This window comes from Cricetulus griseus, chromosome 4, assembly GCF_003668045.3.
Source record: "Cricetulus griseus strain 17A/GY chromosome 4, alternate assembly CriGri-PICRH-1.0, whole genome shotgun sequence".
NCBI classification, from domain to species: domain Eukaryota; kingdom Metazoa; phylum Chordata; class Mammalia; order Rodentia; family Cricetidae; genus Cricetulus; species Cricetulus griseus.
The window spans coordinates 165,423,381-165,447,342 of NC_048597.1; the positions used below are offsets into that span (position 1 = coordinate 165,423,381).

The window sequence follows — 23,962 nt, forward strand, 5'->3', positions numbered from 1 at the left end:
ATGGAGATACATAGATTAATAGAAATGGGTTATTAAGAGAGAGCTAGCTGCCGGGTGGTGGTGGCGCACACCTTTAGTCCCAGGACTCAGGAGTCAGAGGCAGGTGGATCTCTGTGAGTTTGAGGACAGCCTGGTCTACAGAGTGAGTTCCAGGACAGCCAGGCTACACACAGAGAAACCCTGTCTCAAAAAACAAACAAACAAACAAAAAGCCAAAAAAAAAAACACCCAAAAATGAAGTTGACACATTAAATTAGCCATCCCACAAACCTAGAAAAACAAAGTGTTCTTATTTACATGTGAAATCTAAAACAACAAAACTCATAAAAGCAGAGATAAGGGGGCTAGAGAGATGGCTCAGAGCTTAAGAGCACTGGCTGTTCTTCCAGAGGTCCTGAGTTAAATTCTCAGCAACCACATGGTGGCTTACAGCCATCTATAATGAGATATGGTGCCTTCTTCTGGTGTGCAGGCATACATGCAGGCAAAACATTGTATACATAATAATTAAATCTTAAAAAAAATAAAAAGCAGAGATGAGAATGTTGGTTACTAGAGGCTGGGAATGGTAGGAAATGGAAAAGTTATTGACCAAGAGATATAATCATCCAATTAGATAAGAGGAATGAACAATAAATCCAATGATGGTTCTATGTATTAGGTTGATTCAATGACTCTCAATTGTGTACATATATCATGGCAACCCTTTGTACCCCATAAATGTATATAGTTTACTAATGAAGAGACCAGTATCAGCTCAAGACACCCCAAGACCAAGCTCTCAGTACAAAGGAGATGTATTTGCCCTAGAAGAACAAAGGGCAGGGAATAAGAGACAAAGACCAGAAATAGAGGACAAGTGAGAAGGGGGAAAGGGATGGATGTCTGTGCTGGGGGTACAACAAAGGACTGACTCTGCATAGAGAGGAGACAGACATGGCACATAGGCAAATGGCAGTTTGTAACGGTACAAGGGGAAACCCATGTTAGTATGAGTTTTTTGTTTGTTTGTTTGAAACAGGGTTTCTCTGTGTAGTTTTGGAGCCTAACCTGGAACTTGCTCTGTAGACCAGGCTGGCCTCGAACTCACAGAGACCTGTCAGTCTCTGCCTCCCAAGTGCTGGGTTTGAAGGTGTGGGTCACCATCCCCTGTCTAGGATGAGGTATTTAATTTTGATTGGCATGGTAATTAGGGCAGCCAAAAGGGGGCTTTTGATAGCTGAGCCTTGGTAGTAAGCCCCAGGAAGAGGAAGTGGCTGAAAAAAGGGAAAAGACCTTGGTGGCTAGCTCTAGGAATGTAATCTAATGGTTATGGTTTTGTAGTCAGAAGTTTCTGTCTTGCCTGGTCCATCAGCCATTTAGTCCCAAATAAACACACAGAGGCTTATATTAATTATAAACTGTTTGGCTGACGGCTCAGGCTTCTTATTGGCTAGCTCTTTTTCTCTCTCGCTTTGATTTTTTGAGACAGGGTTTCTCTGTGTGATACTACCACCCAGAGTGTCAACTTTGTTGAGCCATGGCATCAGTGCTCATTCTAGATGTTTCTGTGCAAGTGTACTTGGAAGAGATTAGCTTTTTTTTTTTTTTTTTTTTTTTTTTGAGACAGGATCTCCACATAGCTCTGGCCATCCTGGAACTCACTATGTAGGCCAGGCTGGCTTCGAATTCATATAGATCTGCCTGCCTCTTCCTCCTGAGTGCTGGGATTAAAAGCATGTGTCACTATGCCCAGTAGAGTAGGTTAACGTTTAAATTAGTGGATTTTAATGTATATCAGCCTTCATAATGTGAGTGGGTGTCATCTAATCAATCAAAGATTGAATAGAATAAAAAGGCTGGTCTGCTCTGAGCAAAGTGGGATTCTCCAGAAGACTGTCTTTGAACTTCATTGACAATAGTGGCTTTGTTTGTTTGCTTGTTTGTAGGCAGATGGCCTTTGCAGTCTAGCTGCAGCATAAGTTCTTCCCAGCCTGCAGCCTGAAGACTTTGGACTTGACAGCCAGCCTCCATGAGAGAAGTGAGACTCATTGACTTCGTAACATACAGGATATAATAAACATCTTCATTTAGAAGCATCACAATGATTCTGTTCCTTTTGATCACCCTGGTTGTAAAACAGAAAGATAACCAAATGGTCTACTTCATCCATGCAGTCAAAGGAGATGAAGTGTGTGTGATCAGGGGTTTGTTTCAGGTTTCCAACCCTAAAAAAACATTTGAGTAATTAACTTGTTAAAAGGTTTATTTTAGTTCACATTTTTGAAGGCTTCTGTAACAATCTTCATTATTTTAAATCAGGTAGTATTAATAACATCCATCAAGTTTATACCATATTTTACTTTTCTTGTCATTCTGGAAAAAAATACCAACAGATTACAATAGCAAAACATCTATTCTTCCATGGAATGTATGTGTTAAAATTAAATATCTGGGAGTCAAATATAAAAATGTGGAACTCACATTTAGAAGGTATAATTCAACACCATAACCACATTAGTAGTCATTGAATGTCGTCACAGTTACAACAATGTGTCAGGCACTATTTTAACAGGGACCAAAGTTTTACCCAGAGGGATAATAAGGTACTCTTCTGTGATATGTCTTAAGAAAAACTTTTTGTTTTATTTTTTTTAGCATGATTGTGTGCAGCAAGTGAACTAGAATGTGTAGTGATTGATTCAGATTGCCACAGCTCATGACCCAGGACTCCTTACTTCAGTTACTGGTGTTATCAAGAAGTATCAAGTCACACAGAACTTCATTCAGGTTCAAGAGAATGGTTTCTTATTTCATGGGTGAAGAGTGATTGCCCAGGAAAGGATTGGTGGAAACATTTGAGGTTTGGAAAGATTCTGAAGCATAAATGGCTATTCATTAGCTGTGGGATTCCTAAAAGTAGCTCTGGTTGGACATCTATTCTACTGTTGAGTGACTGATACGGGATTTTGTTCTGTGGTAGTGACCCTGCTGTCTCTGGATTACAGCCATGTACCATCACACCTGGCCAGGATACTCTACTATTTTAAAGTACAAAGGAGCTAGCTCTAAGTGATGTCCCCTAGACATGACATTTCCTTTGTATTTCCAACCTAACTCTTTCCGGGCAGCTATGAGGAAAGTAATGAGTCAGCTTATCAAATGGGTCTTTAGTCCAGCTCATCCTTTTTGCTTGATCAGATCTAAGGAATTATTCAAATACAGGGCACGCTGAAGTCTCGGAAGTTATGCTCTTCATTGAACCAAGGGCAGCATAAAAACAGACAACATCATTCTTAAAATAATTTTAGTAATCTAGATCCAGTTTTCCAGTGATATAAAGCTCAATAAAAAGGCATGTTAGCAATACACAAGCCTGGTGGTGGCTCATGCCTGTAATCCAGCACTTGGGAGGTAGAGGCAGGTGGATCTCTGTGTTCGAGGCCAATTGTAATTGGTTGCTTGGCACTTTTGGAACCCTAAACCCTCTCTTCCTTGTCCTGTGATGACAAAGAGAACATAAAGAGCACATTGGAAAGCATTCTGACCACGTGAACATCTTGTTCAAGCTTACATACAGTGAACCATTCCATGTTCTGAAATTACTAGCCCCATGGATAGGGAGTGTCAATCAGATGCAAGTTTATTATACACTAGGTAGATTTCTGCTCACATAAAAAATTCTAATGACTTAAAATATTTGGTAACTAGCTACACCATCTAGTAGTATAAAATTTGAATAAGATTAAATAAATTTAAATATAGTAATATTAATATAAAATAAAGTATGTCTTTTATTTTTTAAAGACAGGGTCTCAACATGTAACTTTGGCTGTCCTGGAATTTGATCTGTAGACCAGGCTGACCTCAAATTCAGAGTGAGTTCTAGGACAGCCAGGACTGTTACACAGAGAAACCCTGTCTTGAAAAAAAAAAAAAAACTAAAGAAAAACAGAAACCCAGGCAAAATATTTTTGCCTAGATCAAATATTGACTGTTTTGGCATTATCACACCCTCCACAATACATAAGAAATAGGTCAATTATATGTATGTATACATACATAAACACACACATACACATACATAACATATAATACATATATATGCTAGATTTGGGGTTAAAGGGTATACATGTTTGGCAGTCTTATTTTTGGTTTTTCAAGAAAGGGTTTTTCTGTGCAACAGCTCTGACTACCCAGGAATTCACTTTGTAGACCAGACTTGGACTAGAACAAAGAGATCCACCTGCCTCTACCTCCTGAGTGCTGGGATTAAAAGTGTATGTCACCATGCCATATTTATCACTCACTGTTGATACCTCCTCTATAAGGGTTGGGGTGTGGGGAAATACCTCCTCTGTAAAGTAAAAGCAATTGAGCCCAGCTTTAGTCCTGCAAGTATCAGCTTTTGGGGGCCCCACCTTTCCATTTGTTCTTTCAGCTTCCTAATTCTTTTTTCTCATTACAGATGGTTGTGAGCCACCATGTGGGTGCTGGGAATTGAACTCAGGACCTCTGGAAGAATAGCCAGTGCTCTTAAGCTCTGAGCCATCTCTCCAGCACCCAGCTTCCTAATTCTATTCTGAGTATAGAACACACCTATCCTTCAGACCAGACTTTGGTCTTTATCCAGCATTACTATTATGAAAGGTGTCCACTGAGAATAAAATCACACTTTAAATTTCAATTGTTTAACTTGACAAGTAGACCACAGGTAAAACTGTTAGATATTCAGCATTTTAGGTCATGCCATTTTGGATGTGATGGAAGATTATAATGTACAATTTAGAATTGTAACAGTAAAAGTAGACTGCTTCGTACGGGAAGGGGCAGTTTGAATGCATTCCCACAAAATAGCCTGGGGATATAAAAATATTGACAATATAAATATTGAAAGCTTTCATAATGACATAATTTATATTCTCTTCATAAGCACTATTAAAAATACACAAACCTAGAAAATATACAAGTGTTAATATTTTAAAATACAATCAAATACCTACTTCAGAAGTTCACAAAAACATTTCCAGGTGTAACTTTTTGATTGGATTAATTTTCTAAGGGCTTTCTTCTCTATTGTTTATGCTTTAGAGAAACAGTGGTTCAAGGTAGAAGGACAGAGGGCAATGCCAAACAAGGACTCACCTGGGTCCACGAAAACACATACCAACTTTTGGTACCTCCACACAGAAGTAGAAGGACAGAACACAAGAAAAGAAATTCTCATCAACTGTAAATATAATGTCCAGAAGCAGCTGCATCAGCAATACACTTGTACAATGCTTTCTGTACTCCGCTTGATTTTCAAAATAATTCCATAAAATTCAATGGATGAGTCAATAGGCTCAATTTATAAGCCAGAAAAAGGATGCTCAAGAGATCATAGGACATTCTTATGGTCAAATACTAACTAGTAGAGCAAAGGCAAGCTTAGAGCTACGTTCTCTGACTTCTTGCTTAATATTTTCTACACTATGCCATTTTGGTTTTCAAAGAAAGTTACTATAGTTTAAGCATAAGAGTCTTACAATTTCAGAAAAGGCATTTTCATTGGGTAATTAGATACCCTTCTGTGATTTATAGCATAGAACAGATACACATGTTATAAAATATTTTGACACTGTGATCAAAATGTCCCTTCCATGCGTGTTCAAGTTTTAACTTACTAGTTAAAAACTAAGCATGGTAAGCTGCATGTCTTTTATCCCAGCACTCAGAGGCAGAGGCAGGCAGACCTCTGACTTCAAATCCAGCCTATCTACATATCAAGTTCGAGGCCAACAAGGGCAACCAGAGTGAAACCTTCTCTCACCCTCCCTGCCAAAAGAAATTAAGGATCTGGGCATGTTGGCCCATACACAGCACTCGGGAGACAGAGACCAGTGCATCTGAGCTATATAGCAAAACTCTCTGCAAAGAAGAAAAAAAATACTAGTTTAAAAAAATACTGAACTAAGACATCATTTTATTCATTTAAGTGAGTATTTTATCTCCCCTTCTATTGACTAATGGGACTGTAAAATTAAATGTAAAATGAAATGTGAATGCTAAATCGAGCAGCTAACACCATTTTTCTTGTTCAGAACATCTTGCCCACTTTTCTTTTACTGGGAATAGGATAATTTTGGAAATTTTAAAAAAATACTGTATGTATGTATATTGATAATTTTGACAATAGTTTGAGGTAAACTGCATTTTTTTTTCTTTGAAAATGTTACTATTTTTTTCTTGGCTAAATTTGTGTTTGTTTTTCTTGGCTAAATTTGGACAGTGTACTATAACATTAAAGTACTTGCTACTGAGTGATGCTTTATTTTTTTTCCCTTGTCGATATTTGCTTAAAATATCTCCTCTGAACATTTATATACCTTATCAAAAGTGAAGATTCCAGGGCCAATTAGTCCAGGAATGGAAAAAAACCTTACTACATTCTAAGAATGGCAAATCTGGCACTTTGAAAACTTTTATTTTATTCCTAGTTAGTACTTCTGAGACTGCTTACAAATACTTTGCCTTTCCCCCCTCCAGTGTTGATGCTGGGGACTGAATCTAGGTTTTCAGAAACTAAGGAAACATTCCACCACTGAGCTATGGCCCCAGCCTGCAAGGTGTGCCTTATGCATTTTCCACACTATTTAGTCCATGCCCCTACACTCTCTCATTCGTGTTTGTGTATGCACATGTATGATGACATGCATATTGAGGTCAGGGGACAATTCAAGGGAAGTGGGTTCTTTCCTTCTACCATGAGGTTACAGAGATCAAACTCAAGTCTACATATTTGGTAGCAAGCTCCTTACCCACGGAGCCATCTCTGCTGGTGCTTCAAGTGCACTTTATAATTCAATACTAATTAACTCAGGAGAATATAGTCCTGATACATTCTTTTCAACCAGACTGTGTATATACAAAAAAAAATCCATTTTCAACTGTCAAGAAAGATGAATAATACTGACATATATGGACACTAAGGTTAGCTATATGCTAAGAAAGTGAGAATGGATGTAATTTTGTAGACAGTGGTTTCAGGAAAAAGGTTGTCTGCTTTCCCCCATAACTTAGCATACTATTCTATCAGTTAGTGTAACTGGTGAGCACAGAGCCCTGTATCCAACAGCTTATGATGGTGATACCGTGGGTCTGGATGTTTTGTAGGTGTTCACTCCATGTGCCGTTCGGCTGTAAATGTTGACATTTATCCAGAAGCATCGTGGCCTGTCTGTGACAGTTCTTTGCCATGTTGAAGTCAGCAGAAGCACTCTCTCCTGGGCTTTACTGCTTCCTCAGAAGAATGCACAGTATTCGGAACAAAACCACTTTTAACACCTTCCCAGCCATCCTGAATACAAATCTCTCCCTTCTTAATAAGTTCATAGATGTCTCTTGTCAAGATTGTGAAGGATTCCTCAACATTTGTAGCGTCTTTTGCTGAGGTTTCTATATACTTCATTCCACAGTCTGTTGATAACTTCTCAGCTTCTTCCCTTGACACCTGGCGTTGTGAAGCTAAGTCACATTTATGTCCCACCAGTAGAAATATAATATGAAAAGGCTGTACATGCATTTTCGCTTCTTCTAGCCAATCTTTCACATGTTCAAAAGACCGTCGGTTAGTAATGTCAAATACTAAAAATCCACCAACAGAGTTGCGGTAATAGGATCGAGTTATTGATCTGAAAAATAAAAAAGTTGTGTAAGGACAATACTCCTTTCTCCTCCTTTGAATAATGAAACACCAAAACCAAATTTGAAGATAACTTAATGTCACTTAAATAGAATTTATAAATCCAACATTAAAGTATGTTAGGTGAACAAAAATATTCTGAGATTAACACATATGCCCATTTCATATACAGACAGAATATCGAAGCTACTTTTCTTAGACACATAAGAACTTTTGTAGTATATCATCTTGCAGTGTCTTATGAGGTTTTTTTTTAAGTATTTGTAGAAGAGTTATTACAAAATTGGGTTAAAAACATAGATAAATAGAGAACTAGGGATGTAACTCCATAGTAGAGTGCCTAGCATGCAGGAAGCCCTGAGTTCAATCCCCAGTACCAAATATGGCATGTATGGTGGCACACTCCTGTAACCCCTTTGACAGAGGGGTGAAGGTAAGAGAATGAGAAGTTCAAGGTTGAATTGAGAAGCTAACTCAGTTAGAAAAGCATTTGCCATGAAGACTTGAAGACCTGTGTTTGGTCCCTAGAACTCATAGAAAAAAGCCTGTGTGGTGTGATGGCTCAAAATTGTAAGCCTAGCACTGGGGAGGCAGAAGCAGAAACAGGCAGACCCCTGGGGCTTGTTGGCTGGACATCTAGTATATTGGGTGAGTTCTAGGCCATTGAGAGATTGGTTTAAAACAAACAAACAAACAAACAAACAAACAAACAAAAACCAAGATAGACAATAAAAGAGGAGCACTACCTGAGATTGACTTCAGGCCTCCAAACTCATCACACACATGTGCTTCAGCACCCACCCACACACACACACACACACACACACACACACACACACACACACACACACACAACTCAAGTCTTCTTTACCTACACAATGAGATTGAGACCAGCCTAGGATCCTTGAGACAGTCAAAAACAACTCAAAACACAAAACAAACAAATGGAGATGGTGTAAAGGGGGAGAGTCATACAGCAACGCACACTTAACGATCTTTCCTGTCCTGTAGTTCACCAAAGCTCTGTTCTAACAGCTTAGAAAGAAAACTGTTGCATGTTCATTTCATCTTTTCCTACCTGGATGTCATTTACCCCTTCTCTATCTTTCACACTCCTGTTTCTCCTTCAGTAGTTCAAGAGAGGTATTATCTGAGAAGCCTTCCCCATCACCGACTCCTTTCTCAAATGATTCCATTGAAAGGGTAGCCCACTGCTAGTACACTTGCATCAGTTTTTGTAATGTACTGACTGGAAGTGTAGCGCAATCCATGGTTCCTTGAAGGTCAAATATGCTTGATACATGTGTCTTACATCATGTCGGCTGTAGATATCACAGAACATTTGCTATACAGGACTGACTAGTCAAAAGGGCAAAGGGAAGTGCTAAATGCCAAGGACCTCCCAAGTGTCAGAATCCAAGTTGTCAATGCTCCACACTAAACTCATCTACTTGCCCAAGGTACAGAGACCTCTGTGAAGGGACAATGGAATGCCCTGGACACTTGCACTCGCTACACCACCCTCATTCCTAAAGCTACAGTAGTTCAGTGATCCAACATTATGCCTGCCTTTGCTTCTAGGGCAGGTGTTTTCAGTCAGTGAATACTTGTCTAGCACTCATGAAGTTCCAGGTTCAATACTTAGTACTGCCAGGAAAAATAGGACTTTGCTTTTTGAGTGTGAAGAAATATCTACACCCTCCCCCCTTATTCACTTGTCTTCCAGTTTTTCCTCAAAATTCATTAAATACTCCCAGGTGACTCCCCTCCCTTCTACTGTCCTTTCATCCATCTTTCTTATTTTGAGACATGTTTTTCCAAGCCCAGGCCAGCCTAGAACTGCTATGTGGCCCAGTTGTCTTCCCACATGTACCATTATGATAGGCTCCAAGTGACAGTTTTTGAGCACTACACTAATGTACAATCATTGATGACAAGAAAAATTGTCTACCATCTTTGGCAGGATACAAATAATCTAGCTCAATTAAGTTGCCGCTGCCTTCTTTTAGTCTGTGGGATAATTAGTTCGTTATTGTTCTGCCACTCATCTATCTGTGTGTATATGAATCCAGGCAGATGCGCAGTATCATAAGATAAATCTAATTAAGGCTATGTTGTTAGATGAAACTTCATCAGCACCAAATCTACCTTGCTCTTTAAAACTTAACACCAGTGTAATTTTACTGCATTTATTTATTTACCTTATGTGTATATGTATGTGTATGTTGTATATGTATTTGAGTATGTGCATATCATGGCACACATGTGGAGACCAGAGGACAACTTTCAAGGGTTAGTTTTCTTCTTGCACCATCTGGGTTTCAGGGTCTGTGGTGGTTTGAAAAAAAAATGGCCCCCAAAGGGAGGGGGCCTATTAGGAGTTGTGGCTTTTTTGGAACAGATATGGCTTTGTTGGTATGGTATGTTTGTAGATAATGTTCTTGTTGGCGGAAATGCATCACTGTGGAGGCCAGCTTTGAGGGTTCATATATGCTCAAGCCATGCTCAATGAGACAGTCCACGTCCTGTTGCCTCCTGATGAAGATGTAGTCAGCACCATGTCTGCCTGCACACTACCATGCTCCCAGCCATGATGATAATGAACTGAACTTCTGAACTGTAAGCCAATACCTCATTTAAGTGTTTTCCCTTATAAGAGTTGCGGTGGTCATGGTATCACTTCACAGCAATAGAAACCTTAACTAAGGCCGGGTGGTGGTAGTAGACACCTTTAATCCCAGCATTGGGGATGAAGAGGCAGGGGGATATCTGTGAGTTCGATGCTAGCCTGGTCTACAAAGCAAGTTCCAGGACAGCCAGAACTGTTACACAGAGAGACCCTGTCTTTAAAAACAAAACAAACAAAACAAAAATTTAAAAAATAAAAATAAAAAAAGAAAAGAAAGAAACCCTAAGACAAAAATCAAACTCAGGTCCCCAGGCTTGGTAGCAAGTGCTACCTTGACCTCTGAGCCAACTCACTGGTTTCACCAGTATAATTTTTTGTTTGTTTATTTATTTTGTTTTTGTTTTTTGAGACAGGGTTTCTGTGTTGCTTTGGAGGCTGTCATGGAACTAGTTCTTGTAGACCGGGCTGGTCTTGAACTCACAGAGTATAATTTTTTTTTTTTTTGATGCAAACTGCACGAGGCTTTATTGTAGTTGTTTAACGAGCTAACCCCATGCTAGCTTGGGTCTTTCATCCACCCACCATGGCGGATGGCTAAAAAGACGGCTCGAAGTGTCTGCATAGAGATTAATTTTTAAAAGCAAACTTTTTGTGGTTAAAAACTCAATGTTGAGAAGATTACTTAATGCAAGTTTTTCAAGATTTTCCTGGGACATGTGAACTTGGGAGACAGCTCAGTAGTTACAAGTAGATGCCGTTCTCTGAGGACCCAAGTTAGGTTTCCAGTACCCATGTGGGCTCACAACTGCCTGTAACTTTAGCTCCAGGGGGATCAGATCTGCCCTTTGAGGACACCTACATTCAAATTTACATACTTACATGGGGATACAAGTATACATAATTAAAAAAAATAGAGCCTGGACAAGGATGACACCAGCAGACAGGCAAATGTGGGAGGGGACAGCTAACGTTTAACCCTAGACAAAGAATTACAGGCAACTAAAGAATGCTGAGTGGGAGAAGCGGTATTCCCTAAAAAAGCCATTCCAAGTTGTCAGCCCAGAAAACAAACACACAAGTAATATTACACAGATTGGCACACACACACACACACACACACACACACCAACATCAACAATTAAAGAAAAAAAGACCCTGGGTTTGAAAGAGACTAAGGTCAGGGGATACATTGGAGGGCTTAGAGAGAAGAAAGGGAAATGATGTAATTGTATTAATGGATCTTTCAAAAATTACTGGGATATAATACAAATAAACTGAACTGAGCAGTGGGATTAAACTGGGATTAAACGCTTTTAATCCCAGCACTTGGGAGGCAGAGGCAGGTGGATCTCTGTGAGTTCGAGGCCAGTCTGGTCTACAGAGTGAGCTCCAAGACAGCCAGGGCTACACAGAGAAACCCTGTCTCAAAACAACCAAACACACAAACAAACAAACAAAACAAATTACCCGCATGACCTCATTAAATCACCAAGATATTTAGAGTTACGTTATTTCAGTGAATACTTGTGTTTACAAATTAAAAAATGAGTTACCACCCAAAAAGGAAAATTCAATGATGAAATATCTGCATACGTGTATATATGAACACACATACAACACACACACACACACACACACACACACACACACACACACACACACACACACACACACACACAGATCTAATAGTACCAGCCTCAAGTGTACACAGAGACTGAGATGTTCAATTAAGCCCAGGAGGACTCCAATGGATAATGACAGGTAGGAGTGACATTTTGGAATAGAGGCATGCTCTTCATCAAAGGCTATTACACTTTTGAAAAATAGTTTGTAGCTCCTAACCTGGGTTTGAAAGAGACTAAATGCCCATCTGTAGAACACCAAATGACTGTGGGACTTGAATGCTCCCTGTGAGCAGGGTATTCTTGGATGCACCAGGCTTGAGCTTTTGTTGTCACCCCCCACCCCCAGAGAGAGAGAGAGAGAGAGAGATAGAGAGAGAGACAGAGAGAGAGAGAGAGAGAGAGAGAGAGAGAGAGAGAGATCAAGCTAGCACCAGTCTGCTCCACTCTTTGGAGAACTTAAAGCTAAATAGGAAAGGGAAACTCTCCTATTTTGAAAGCTTCTAGTGGTTCAATTCAGTGTCCACTGTGGCTCAAGATCCACAGCAATTCATTAGCACAGGCTAAGGGTTTGTCATGTTGAAAAAAAAAAACAATAATCACCATCTACTTATAAAAAGGTTTGAGGGGCATGTTGATGAACATGTAATTAACAATAATGAACTTTTGTAGCTTATATGAAAGCCTATCATAAGGCTCATCCATACAGGAATTCTTGATAATTTGAAAAACAAAATATCCTGTCCTGTCTTTACCAGTGAAGATTTCCACTCTAGTTTGAATGCAAAGTGGTCAGGGGATCTGTGCCAGGGCTCAAGGGTCTTTCTCTTACCCAGGTTGGCTTAGACAGTCACTGTTTGCTACCCACATCTCCAGCAACTGCTGATGTGAGTTGGATGTTCTCACTATAAAGGATGTACTCTGGAGTCTGGGCATCCTAGTAACTATCCACGAAATCACAGAATGCCTCATTCCTTGCTGTGCTATTACATATAGGGCACCGATTAAAGTATTCAGTGAATCATGGTGAAGATGAGAAATGGGCTGATGTCAACCATGGGATTCCAAGAGTTATCATCGAGAGGCATCTGGTTCTATACAACTGTGGAATGGCTCATGAGGATTTACATATGCGACATGCAGGAGATGACACGTTGCAAGATTTTGACATGATCATTGAGGATGCATGCACCTAAACTAACGAGTAGTACAGGAAGGGTGTTTTCTCTATGAGTCACAGTTGTTCTATGGGAAGCAATGGGTGAAGATTGGGTGATGAAACCTTTTGCAAATGCATTCAATGAGCCACTAAATCCTATTTTATTTTCAAATTTCTTTTCCATTTTCTGCTAGTGACTCACACCGTAGCCCACTGGGCCTCGAATTCTAGGTAATTCTTCTGTCATGTCATCCCAAGAACTAGGATTATGAGTCACCATGTTTGGCTCCTGAGTCACTAAATATTTTGGATGCTTTTAATCTCTTTAAATTTTGCTGATAAAGAAGTTTTTGCAGTCAGGGGGAATTCTTTTACTAGAGAACACTGTAATTCTTCTTCTGAATTAGTCCAGTCTGCCAACTGACTCCTTGGAGCTTCTTTTTGAAATAGCCATATATATATATATATATATATATATATATATATATATATATATATTATTCCATCTAATGCATGCCTGTACACCAGAAGAGAACATCAAATATCATTGTAGATGGTTGTGAGCCATCATGTGGGTGCTGGGAATTGAACTCAGGACCTCTGGAAGAGCAGCCAGTGTTCTTAACCTCTGAGCCATCTCTCCAGCCCCATGCTTCTTGCAGCTTCAATGGCAGTGGGTGAACAGGCAGGCAAGGGGCAGTACCTCCCGAGTGCTGGGATTAAAGTCGTGTGCCACCACCGCTCAGCTTAATTTTTAATATTTAAGTGCATAGTACAGTACTGTTAATTTTAAGGACAATGTTGCTCAAATCTTCAGGTATCTAAATTTAAATCTCTCCTGACCATCCTTGTATTTCCTGCTTCTTTTGGTTTGACAAGTGCTTCTTATAGTGGAATCATGCATTATCTGTCCCCTGTTAGCTCTCTGCCTCTTTGTCTCTTTCCAAGATCTCACTGTATAGCCTGGTCTGGCCTCAAACTCATAGTTAGCCTTAGCCTTCTGAGTCCTGGGATTATAGATGTGCCACCATGCCCAGTATAGCTACATAAAAAGTTTTAGCTGTTGAGTCCCCCTACTCCCCGAGATAATACATACATGAGTGATTGCTAGCAGCCTCAGAGCCCACTTGCACTTACAAAGATTTGCTTAATGTAAAGAACTGGGAGCAAACTGCTGTGGGGAATTTGGAGTCTTTTGGCACAAAAAAACAACTATTGATAGTCTAAAAAATATAAATGATTTCTCAGGTAGATACCTAATTTTCTGGCAGGCAATGAAAACAAGATGATGTTGCTATACAGAGGGCAACACTCCACAGGCCCTAGTGTGCTCAGGATTTATAGCAGTGACATGTCTAAAAATTTAAATGTAAGTGGTAAGATTATATAGTGTTTACTCGTCATCATGTACTTTGCTGGATGGGCATCAGACTCTTTAAAATACTGGGCACCTGCTGGCTTGGCTTAAATGAATCAGATGCTCCACCTGGAAATGCCCTTCCTGTGGCTTTGCCAACTGTAAAATAGGAATTTAGAAGACAGAAGTGCTTTGATGCTGAAGACCGTTGGCAGCTAGTAGCCTGCAAATGCATTAGCCTGTCTTCCAGCCAGGGTTGTACATTGGACTGTCCTTGTGGGAATAGGTATTGTGTGGATGCTTCACTGGCCTGCTTCTGCCTTGTGATGCTGGCCCTCAGGATGACTTCAGGAGCTTACAACAGAAGTCTCCCCTCTCATTTTATCAGGACTCAGTCCCCGCCCTTGCCAAGGATTCTGACACTGTGAACTTTAGACAGTCTTTCTTCACCCAAACATTAATAATTCCAGCATCTTCCCATTAAAAAAAAAAAAAAACAGGCTGTGGTTACAGAGGCTCCAAGGAATACTGACAAGGAACTAATGGAGCCCATTTTCCCTTTGAACATGTCATTCTGTCAATTCCCCTGTGGACACATCTTTTATCTCCCTTTCATGACACATCCTCAATGGCAGTGCTTCTTGCCATCCCCAATACTCTATTTGCCATTTTTGTTCTTATTCTCCATAGCAGTTAATACATTATGACACTCTGTATCATTTTTCAGCTTATTTGATTGTATCTCAACCCCTGCCCCCATTATAAAAAAAGGTCCACAGTGGTGGATGTTCATGGTGGTGTATGGCTATAACCCCAAGACTGAGAGGCTGAGGCAAGAGGATCATAAATTCAAAGCCAGCCTTGGTTATGTACTAAGACCCTGAACAAACAAACAAACACATGACATTTTACATGAGTGTTGGGGATCTGAACTCAGGTCCTCATGCTTGAACAGCAAGCTCTTTACTCACTGAGCCATCTACACAGCTCCTATTCCAGTGCTTTCTTGTATCTTTCACAGAAGAATAATGTCCAGCTTCTCAACATTACCTTTTTCCCACACAATAAAAGGGAATAATCAGAGATAATTAAATGCCATCCAATATAAGCAAAGAATAAATGCTCTTGCTTTAGAATTCTCTTATCATTTCTGCATCTGTAGTCCACTCCCATGTGGCTTTTTCTGTTGGGGAATATTGCTTTAACTATGTAAAGATGGGCAGGCTGTTGGTGGCACACGCTTTTAAACCCAGCACTCAGGAGGCAGAGGCAGGTGGATCTCTGTGAGTTCGAGGCCAGCCTGGTCTACAGAGCGAGTGCCAGGACAGGCTCCAAAGCTACACAGAGAACCCTGTCTCAAAAAAACAAAAACAAAAACAAAAACAGGGGGCTGGAAAGATGGCTCAGAGGTTAAGAGCACTGAGTGCTCTTCCAGAGGTCCTGAGTTCAATTCCCAGCAACCACATGGTGGCTCACAACCATTGGTTATGAGATCTGGTGTCCTCTTCTGGTGTGCAGATATACATGGAAGCAGAATGTTATATACATAATAAATAAAATCTTAAAACAACAACAACAACAACAAAAACAACAACAAAACCCAAGTATGTAAAGATGATCTGCATTTGTTTATGTTGCATTTATTTTATTATGTAATGATGTGTTGCTGTTTTACCTTGCCTGCCTTAGGCACCTGATTGGTCTAGTAAAAAGCTGAATGGCCAATAGCTAGGTAGTAGAAGGATAGGTGGGGCAAGTGTGAAAAAGAGAATAAAGAGGAGGAGGAATCTAGGCTGGAGAGAAGGAAAAAAGAGAGAGAATGGAGGAGAAAAAGACAGAGATGCCTGGGGCCAGCTAGCCAGACACAGAAGAAGTAGGAAAAGTAGGACATACAGAATGAAAGAAAGGTGAAAAGCCCCGAAGCAAAATGTAGCTGAGAAACTGGTTAAAGTTATAAGAGCTAGTGGGACAAGCATAGATAAGGTAGAACATTCATAATTAATAATAAGTTTCCATGTCATGATTTGGGGCCTGGTGGTCTGAGAAAGTCTGAGGCATTTTTCTGTACTGCTTTGTTTCATATGATCTCATGTCCTGAAATTCATTACACTCACCATTTTTCCTTTTATTATTTTAGCCTACTTCTAAAATTACTGCTTTTATTTCCAAATCAATTGAACTAATGGGGATTTCCACAAATAAATCACCATTCCTTCTCAGGGTGGTGGTGGGGAAGATAGCATATGAGAATTGAGAAGGTATTTCATTGTATTTATGAAACTTTGAGAACTGTACCTAGATGTGTTCTTCCAGACCTCTCCTTATCTAGGCAGTCAGAACACTTCAGGGTCAGGGTGGCCAGTAAGATGACTCAGCAGGTAAAGGAACTTGTCACCATACCCTGATGAGTTGAGTTCAATCCTTGAGACCTATATGATGGAAGGAGAGAACTGACTCCCACTTCGGTGTAAGCTCACTATTATTAATTACTAAGTGTAGCAGTGCAGTCAGCAAAGGGGGCACAGAGGGGAGGGCTGTCATCCCCTGAGGCCACAGATTCATGTTGTCCTTCTGGTATTACAACTACTAGGTAGAGCAATTTCCCCCTTTGTTTTCTGAATACAGCAGTAAGCAAAATAACGGTTTGGATGGCTATTAGTTTGGGTTCACTGGGATGGGTGCTTCGTTGTTTGGAAACAAAGACTTTCCAGGACAGAAACTGTGCATTACAGTTTGCTTCAACCATAACAGGAAGCCTGGCATAGAAAGAGCACTAAACACAGTGTTAAGAGATGTGGGGGCTGGAGGGATGGCTCAGAGGTAAAGAACACTGACTGCTCTTCCGGAAGATCCATGTTCAATTCCAAGTAACCACCATAACCATGACTCCAGTCTCAGGGCATCTGATGCCCTCTTCTGGCCTCCATGGGCACTACATACATGTGTACACAGGCATACACACACGTGAAATAAAAATAAATAAAACCAAGAGAAAGAGAACTGAGGGTGTTTGTTTGTTTGTTTGTTTGTTTTTGAAGATAGGGTTTCTCTGTGCAGCTCTGGCTGTCCTCCAACTCACTCTGTAGACCAGGCTGGCCTTGAACTCAGAGATACACCTGTCTCTGCCTCCCTAGTGCTGGGATTAAAGGTGTGTGCCATCATCACCCAGCAAGAACTGAATTCTTATGCAAACCAGCTATGAGCTATAAGATCTTGTGCAAGTCAAAGACTCTCTATACATTAATTAATCAGAAAATGGCATTTGAAGCTGATTAGTAGTGAAGGTACAGGCATGCAGATCTCTGTGAGTTTGAGGCCAGCTTATTCTACAGATTGAGTTCCAGGACAGCCAGGACTGTCTCACACCCCCCTCCCACCAAAAAAAGTGACATTTGAGAAGTGGAGACAGGAGGATCAGGAATTTAGTTTTAAGGGGATGATTACAAAGTGAGTTTGAGCCAGCCTGGTTTCATGAGACCATTTCTCAATAAAAATATATAAATTTAGTATAATAAAAAAGGAGAGGCCGGTAGGATTTGCTGAAGGAGGCAAAGGCAGGAGGATCATGAGTTCGAGGCTAGCCTGGGCTACATATTTTTTTGCCAGGTGTTGGTGGCCCACGCCTTTAATCCCAGTACTCGGGAGGCAGAGGCAGGCAGATCTCTATGAGTTCGAGGCTAACCTGGTCTACAGAGTGAGTTCCAGGACAGGTTCCAAAGAAATACAGAGAAACCCTGTCTTAAAAAAACAAAAACAAAAACAAAAAAAGGAGAAAGCCTTTTCTCTAGTGACACCTATTAACAATACATTAAAAACTATGTCAAGAAAAAGTGGCAGGCAATACCTATAATTTGAGGATCTATAATCTTTCTTCATAATGCCTTTTTTTTTTCCAGCTAGGAAAGTTCTTAGGGGCCACCTAACTTCCCCTTTGGTCTTGGTCTCACTTCTTGGGTTCAGTTTGCATCACTACACTTTGTATATCAGAGGCAAAATCTATCATTGAAGCTATGCTTCAGCCGGATCTACATGACTCCATATCCCACTAAACCTTGTAAAAAGGAATACCTTTGGAGGGGCTAAAGAATCAGGAAAGGAGGCTGGGGAAATGGCTCAGTGAGTAAAGTGCTTGCCCTGCAAGTATAAAGACCTGAATTTGGTTCCCCAGCCCCTGTATAAAAAAGCCAGGCATGGCAGTGTGCACCTGTAAGCTCAGCCAGAGGCAGACAGGAGTTAACTAACCACAGTCCTTATAGCCTATAGCCTTTTGCTAAGTTAAGTAGCCAGCTAACTCATTCACATTGATCTGCTATTGCTTCAAATCTGAAAAAGATGAAAGCAACTTATCAAAGGAGCCTCTCCCAAAGCTTACTATACTCCTGGCACACCAGTTATCCCTAATTAGGTATTTTGGAAATAGCCCAAGTAAATCTGTTAATTTAATCAAAGTTAAACACATTTCTTTGCTGCAATATTTCTTAGCAGCTTTCTTCCTCCAGTGCTGGGATCGAACCCAGAGCCTTGAGGAATGGTAAACAAGTACTCTGCCACTGAGTTACAGTTTTACTCCATGGTATTTTTGAGACAGAGTCTTGCCATGTCATCTATGCTGGCTTCAAACTTACAGTCCCACCTCTGCTTCCCAGGTGTTTAGATGACAGGCATACACATCATACCAGGCTTCCTAGAGGCTTTGGTATGGCGTTTTAAGGGGATATTATAGAGATGTCCAAACCCACGTGATTATACAAATCATTCTTTGAAAAGAATCCCAGGGGATGGGTGTTCTACAGAGTACATCTTGAGAGCACTGGGGGAAGAAGGCAGTATTCTCTGAGTATTATAATTGGTGACTATAATTGTACTACCCCGAAGGTTAGACAATATGAAAAACAAATGGCCAAATTTGGTTTGAAATATGGAAGATTCATAGTATGTGTGTATTCAATATTGCTACTATGCCTTTTCCACTCTCTATATTAGACCACTTTCTGCTACTATGACAAAATATCTGAGGCTGGACGCAGAACAAAGGAAAGCAGTTCATCTAGCTCAGTTTTGGAGACTGAAAGTCCAAGCAGCATAACACTAGGTTTAATGAAGGCCCCTTTGGCTGGTCAGTGACATCTTGGTGGCAGCATGTGTGAGAGGAAGACATCATATAGCCAAACAAGGTCCCAGAAAGCTGGGAGTGGCCAGGCTCGTTCTTTTTGTAAGAACTTACTTGCATGAAACTAACTGGGGTTCCATGAGACAGTACTTTTTAAAATTTTCTATTTTAAATTTTCATTTCATGAATTTATTCATGGGGGAGGGACACACCACAGTACACAGATAGAGGTCAGAGGGCAATTAGTAAGAACCAATGCTCTCTTTACACCATGTGGATCCTAGGAATCAAACTTAGGTTACCAGGTTTGGCAGCAGGTACTTTTACCACAGAGCCATCTTGCAGACCCTCCGTGAGAAATTACTTGATCCCTCCCAAAGATGATTCATCCAATGACCCAATAACTTTACTCTATAGATGCCACCTTTTAGAAGCCCAACACCTCTTACCAATTACACTGGTGGAGCCGGTTGAAACTGGTGGTGTCAACACAAGAAGGACAGACCATAGCACCTTATATCATATAAATGTATTTTATAGAAAGAAATCAAAATTTATATTCTGCTTAACACCTTTAATTTTTTTTGTTTGTTTTTTTTGTTTTTCGAGACAGGGTTTCTCTGTGTAGCTTTGGAGCCTATCCTGGCACTCGCTCTGGAAACCAGCCTGGCCTCGAACTCACAGAGATCCGCCTGCCTCTCCTCCTGAGTGTTGGGATTAAAGGCGTGTGCCACCACCGCCCGGCCCCTTTAATTTTTTTTAAGACTTATTTACTTATTTATTATGTATACAGTGTTCTGCCTGCAGCATATATCCCTGCAGTTCAGAAGAGGGCACCAGACTACATTACAGATGGTTGGGAGCCACCATATGGTTGCTAGGAATTGAACTCAGGACCTTTGGGAGAACGGGCAGTGCTCTTAACCCCTGAGCCATCTCTCCAGCCTCCCACCTTTAATATTTTTAACCCTTCCTATAAACTTACTAATACTGTATGGCTCCTGGTGTGATATCGCACATCTTCAATCCCAGCTCTTTAGAGGCAGAGGCAGCTACCCTTTGAGTTCAAGGCCAGCCTGGTCTATATAGTGGGTTCTGAGAGAGAGAGAGAGAGAGAGAGAGAGAGAGAGAGTCTCAAACAAACACTGCATTAAACACTGTTTTTATTTCCTGCTAAACTTTCCCTACTACAATTAAAAATTATAATTTTTAGTGGTATTGCTAGTTCCCCTCTAACATTCACAATTCTAGACTCCCTTTCCCTACTTCCTAGACACACAGTGGCCTTTACTAGGAATCCTAAGTAATGTATAAACCAAATCAATACCCCTGATTTTATTATTTTATTTTTTTATACAGGGTCTCACTGTGTAGCACTTGGTTGGCCCACAACTTGGTTGGCTAGAACTCAGAGACTTGTTTACCTCTCCTTCCCAAATACTGGGATTAAAGGCTTGTATTACCATGCCCAGTGTTGTTCCCCTTTGAGACAAGTCTGGTTGTGTAGTCTGTGTTGGCTACACAAGATCCTCCTGCTTCAACCTTGGAGAGATAGGCAAGTGTCATCATACTCAGCTGATCTTGTCCCATTTTGTTTTTCAAGTGGTTAAAATCCACTAGAATGTTAACTTAAATACTGAAAGGAAAACTAGTTATGATAATTACCAGCTGGACATTTCATTATTCTGTAATATATTTGTTTATGCTTTCAAACTACATCATGAGCTCTCTAAAGTAAGCTCCTCTTTTGCTTTATGACTAATGACCAATAAATCTTCTAATAAAATAGTTCCCACAAATTCCTCAGGGGCTGATTGCAATGACAGGCATATAGGTCCAAATACCCTTGAATGTAAGAAAACATGCCAGGAGATCCATGATTCAAAATAAATATCTGCATTTCTAGAAGATGTGAGATGATTTAATCATAATTCTGTTGAATGCAGTTTTATGGTGAAGTATTTTGCTAAATGCTAGAAAGGCAAGTATTGTAGGTAGCTACTGAAATATGTATTTACGAATATATCATTGGTAAAGAGCCAAGCAAAACAAAGTATGACTCATTGTAAACATTCTCCAACTGTCCTTGCATTATTATGGGGGCAGTTACTGGGTGGTTTTAATAATGTATATATAAAATGAATTGCTATTTATATTCTTCTCAAAGGCATTACAAAACTGTCAACTAGCAAAGGTCTTTGCATTCTAACAGATTAATGATCCTTTATTTTCCTGTCAATAGGTTGAGGAATTACTTTTAAGTAAATAGTCGTGGAAGATTTTACTACCTTTAGGGCAGAGCAAGCACTCCCGGTAAATGCCCCCCCCCTTGAAATATCTCAAATTTCAACCCTGAGTAAGATCACAAATGGAAGACGCTGTAGCCCACCTCAAAAGAGTGGTTGAACCGGAAAGAATCTTAGAAATCATGGGGATATCTTCATTTTACAGATGAGGCATAGCAAGTTTTACAAACTGTTTCAATCAGAGGAGGCTGATTGAAAAGGGAACACAAATGTCTTCATGGAATCCTAAACAAAATAAAAAACCTTTAACACCTGTGAAAGCTAGGCTTACCACACAAAAGTAAGAAAACTAATATACAAGCAAGCAAGGCAGTTCCCTTATTATCTCTGTGAATTAGTGTCAGACCCAGGAATGGAAGCCAAAATTTTCAGTGTTGGACTTTCTACAGATGTAGGCTGCACTCATCCGGAATGGATGCTGGTTGGGAGTAGGGGAAGCCATGTTTGGGAAGTTCCTTAATGGAGTTCTTTATTTCACAAGCAGAGTACTTACTGAGAGATGTGAAAATGCTTGCCTACAGGAGTTCAGTTGATCGGGTGATTTTCAAGAAACGAAAGAGTACATTACCAATTTCCTTACCTCGCTGTAAAATAAAGCACTCTTCCATCCCAGAAACTGTAAATACCCTTTAAATGCGATATGATCTCAAATATCCAAGGAATTCAGTTCCTGTAACGTCAGTCCTCTTTGTACAATCTTTCAGGTTCCTCAGTGGACATTTAGAATGAGACTATTTACTTGAGACCCTCTTTCTCCATTTAGAAAAGTATTTTCTCTTGTTATCATGCCGGAACGTTAAGTACCGATCAATGAAATAAAGGGAAAGTTGCAGACAAACCTCAATATTATCTTTTTTACATCAAAACACCAAAGATGACAAACTTTTAAAGGCAACTTCACCCTACAAACACACACACACACACACACACACACACACACACACACACACACACAGTTGTGTCGGTGACTCCGAATCTGCATTTAGTTGTTTTCCAGAACCTACTCCCAAGGGTCATGACCCAGTATTTTCTGATGACCACACTTGGTGCTGTCAGATGTTCAAACCAATTACCGCATGCATCTCTCTGTGAACCGTACCGAGGGAGCCCAGGCCACAACCCCGGCTGGACTTCTGCTTGCTGAGAACTAAAGATTTATCACAGACCAGGGAACCCCACTAGGCGTTTCTCCTGGCCCGAAAGAGGCTTGGTCAAGGCTGAAGAGGGGAAGCTAGGAGGAAGGTCGTTGAATAAGGGCGTGTGTGCGAAGTCGAGTTTCGGGAGAAGGCAGCGGTGGACCTAAAGGGACCCAAATGCCTAGAGGAGCAGATAGAGCTGGGGAAGACTAGGCGACCCTGGTTCGGACAGGGAAGGAAACAGAAAGGGAAAGGGGCAGGAATCCGCGCTAAAGAAAGAAGAAACTGCGGAGGAGGAAGTAGCCCCTGGAAGGGGAGGGGCGAAGGGGAAGCGAACACTGAGCGCTAGCACTTTCGAGAGCTCGTAGCTGGTGCCTCCCTACCTGAAGCGCTCCTGCCCTGCGGTGTCCCAGAGCTGCAGCTTGATCCTCTTGCCAGGCTCAATCTCCAGCAGGCGCGAGAAGAAGTCGACTCCAACCGTGGGGTCGCAGGCAGGGGAGCGCAGCCCTGGGAAGCGGCCCTGGGTGAAGCGGTGCAGGAGGCACGACTTGCCCACCGTAGAGTCCCCGATCACGATGAGGCGGAACTGGTAGATCCAGATAGTCTCCATGGCCTATGTGCCCCGCGCGTTCAGGGGCAAGTTCTGCCACGGGAACTGTCCCTTCAGCACCTCCGCGGTGCGCGCCCGCTGGCTTCCAGCATCTTCCTGCGGCGGCGGCCGCCGCCTGGTCGCCGCCCTCTGGGTAGGGAGGGGCGGGACCGCGGGCAGGGGGCGGGGACCTGTTCTGCCTGGGGTGGGGCTTGAGGATAAGGGCGGGGCCACAAGTTAGGGCGGGACGGCAGGTAGAAGTGTTTTCAAGAGCTGGAGGAGGGGATCTAACTTGCAGAGGCGTTGTCTCGGGCTGAGGGTGGGGCCCCAACCATAAGGGGAGGGAACTGACGTTCTGGGGACCGGTCCTCGAGCCTACGGGGCTGGGGGC

At 41.2% G+C, this 23,962-nt stretch overlaps 1 protein-coding gene across 1 annotated transcript; it reads right to left on the reverse strand.

Moving 5' to 3' along the window:
• Positions 1–7,225: 7,225 nt before the first annotated feature.
• On the reverse strand, positions 7,226–23,592 carry Rab39a (RAB39A, member RAS oncogene family). Its single transcript, XM_027415081.2, has 2 exons — positions 23,366–23,592; positions 7,226–7,652 (listed from the first exon to the last, which is right to left on the reverse strand). Exons 1-2 carry the CDS (start codon positions 23,590–23,592, stop codon positions 7,226–7,228), a joined length of 654 nt encoding a protein of 217 aa, XP_027270882.1.
• Between the last annotated feature and the right edge of the window lie 370 nt (positions 23,593–23,962).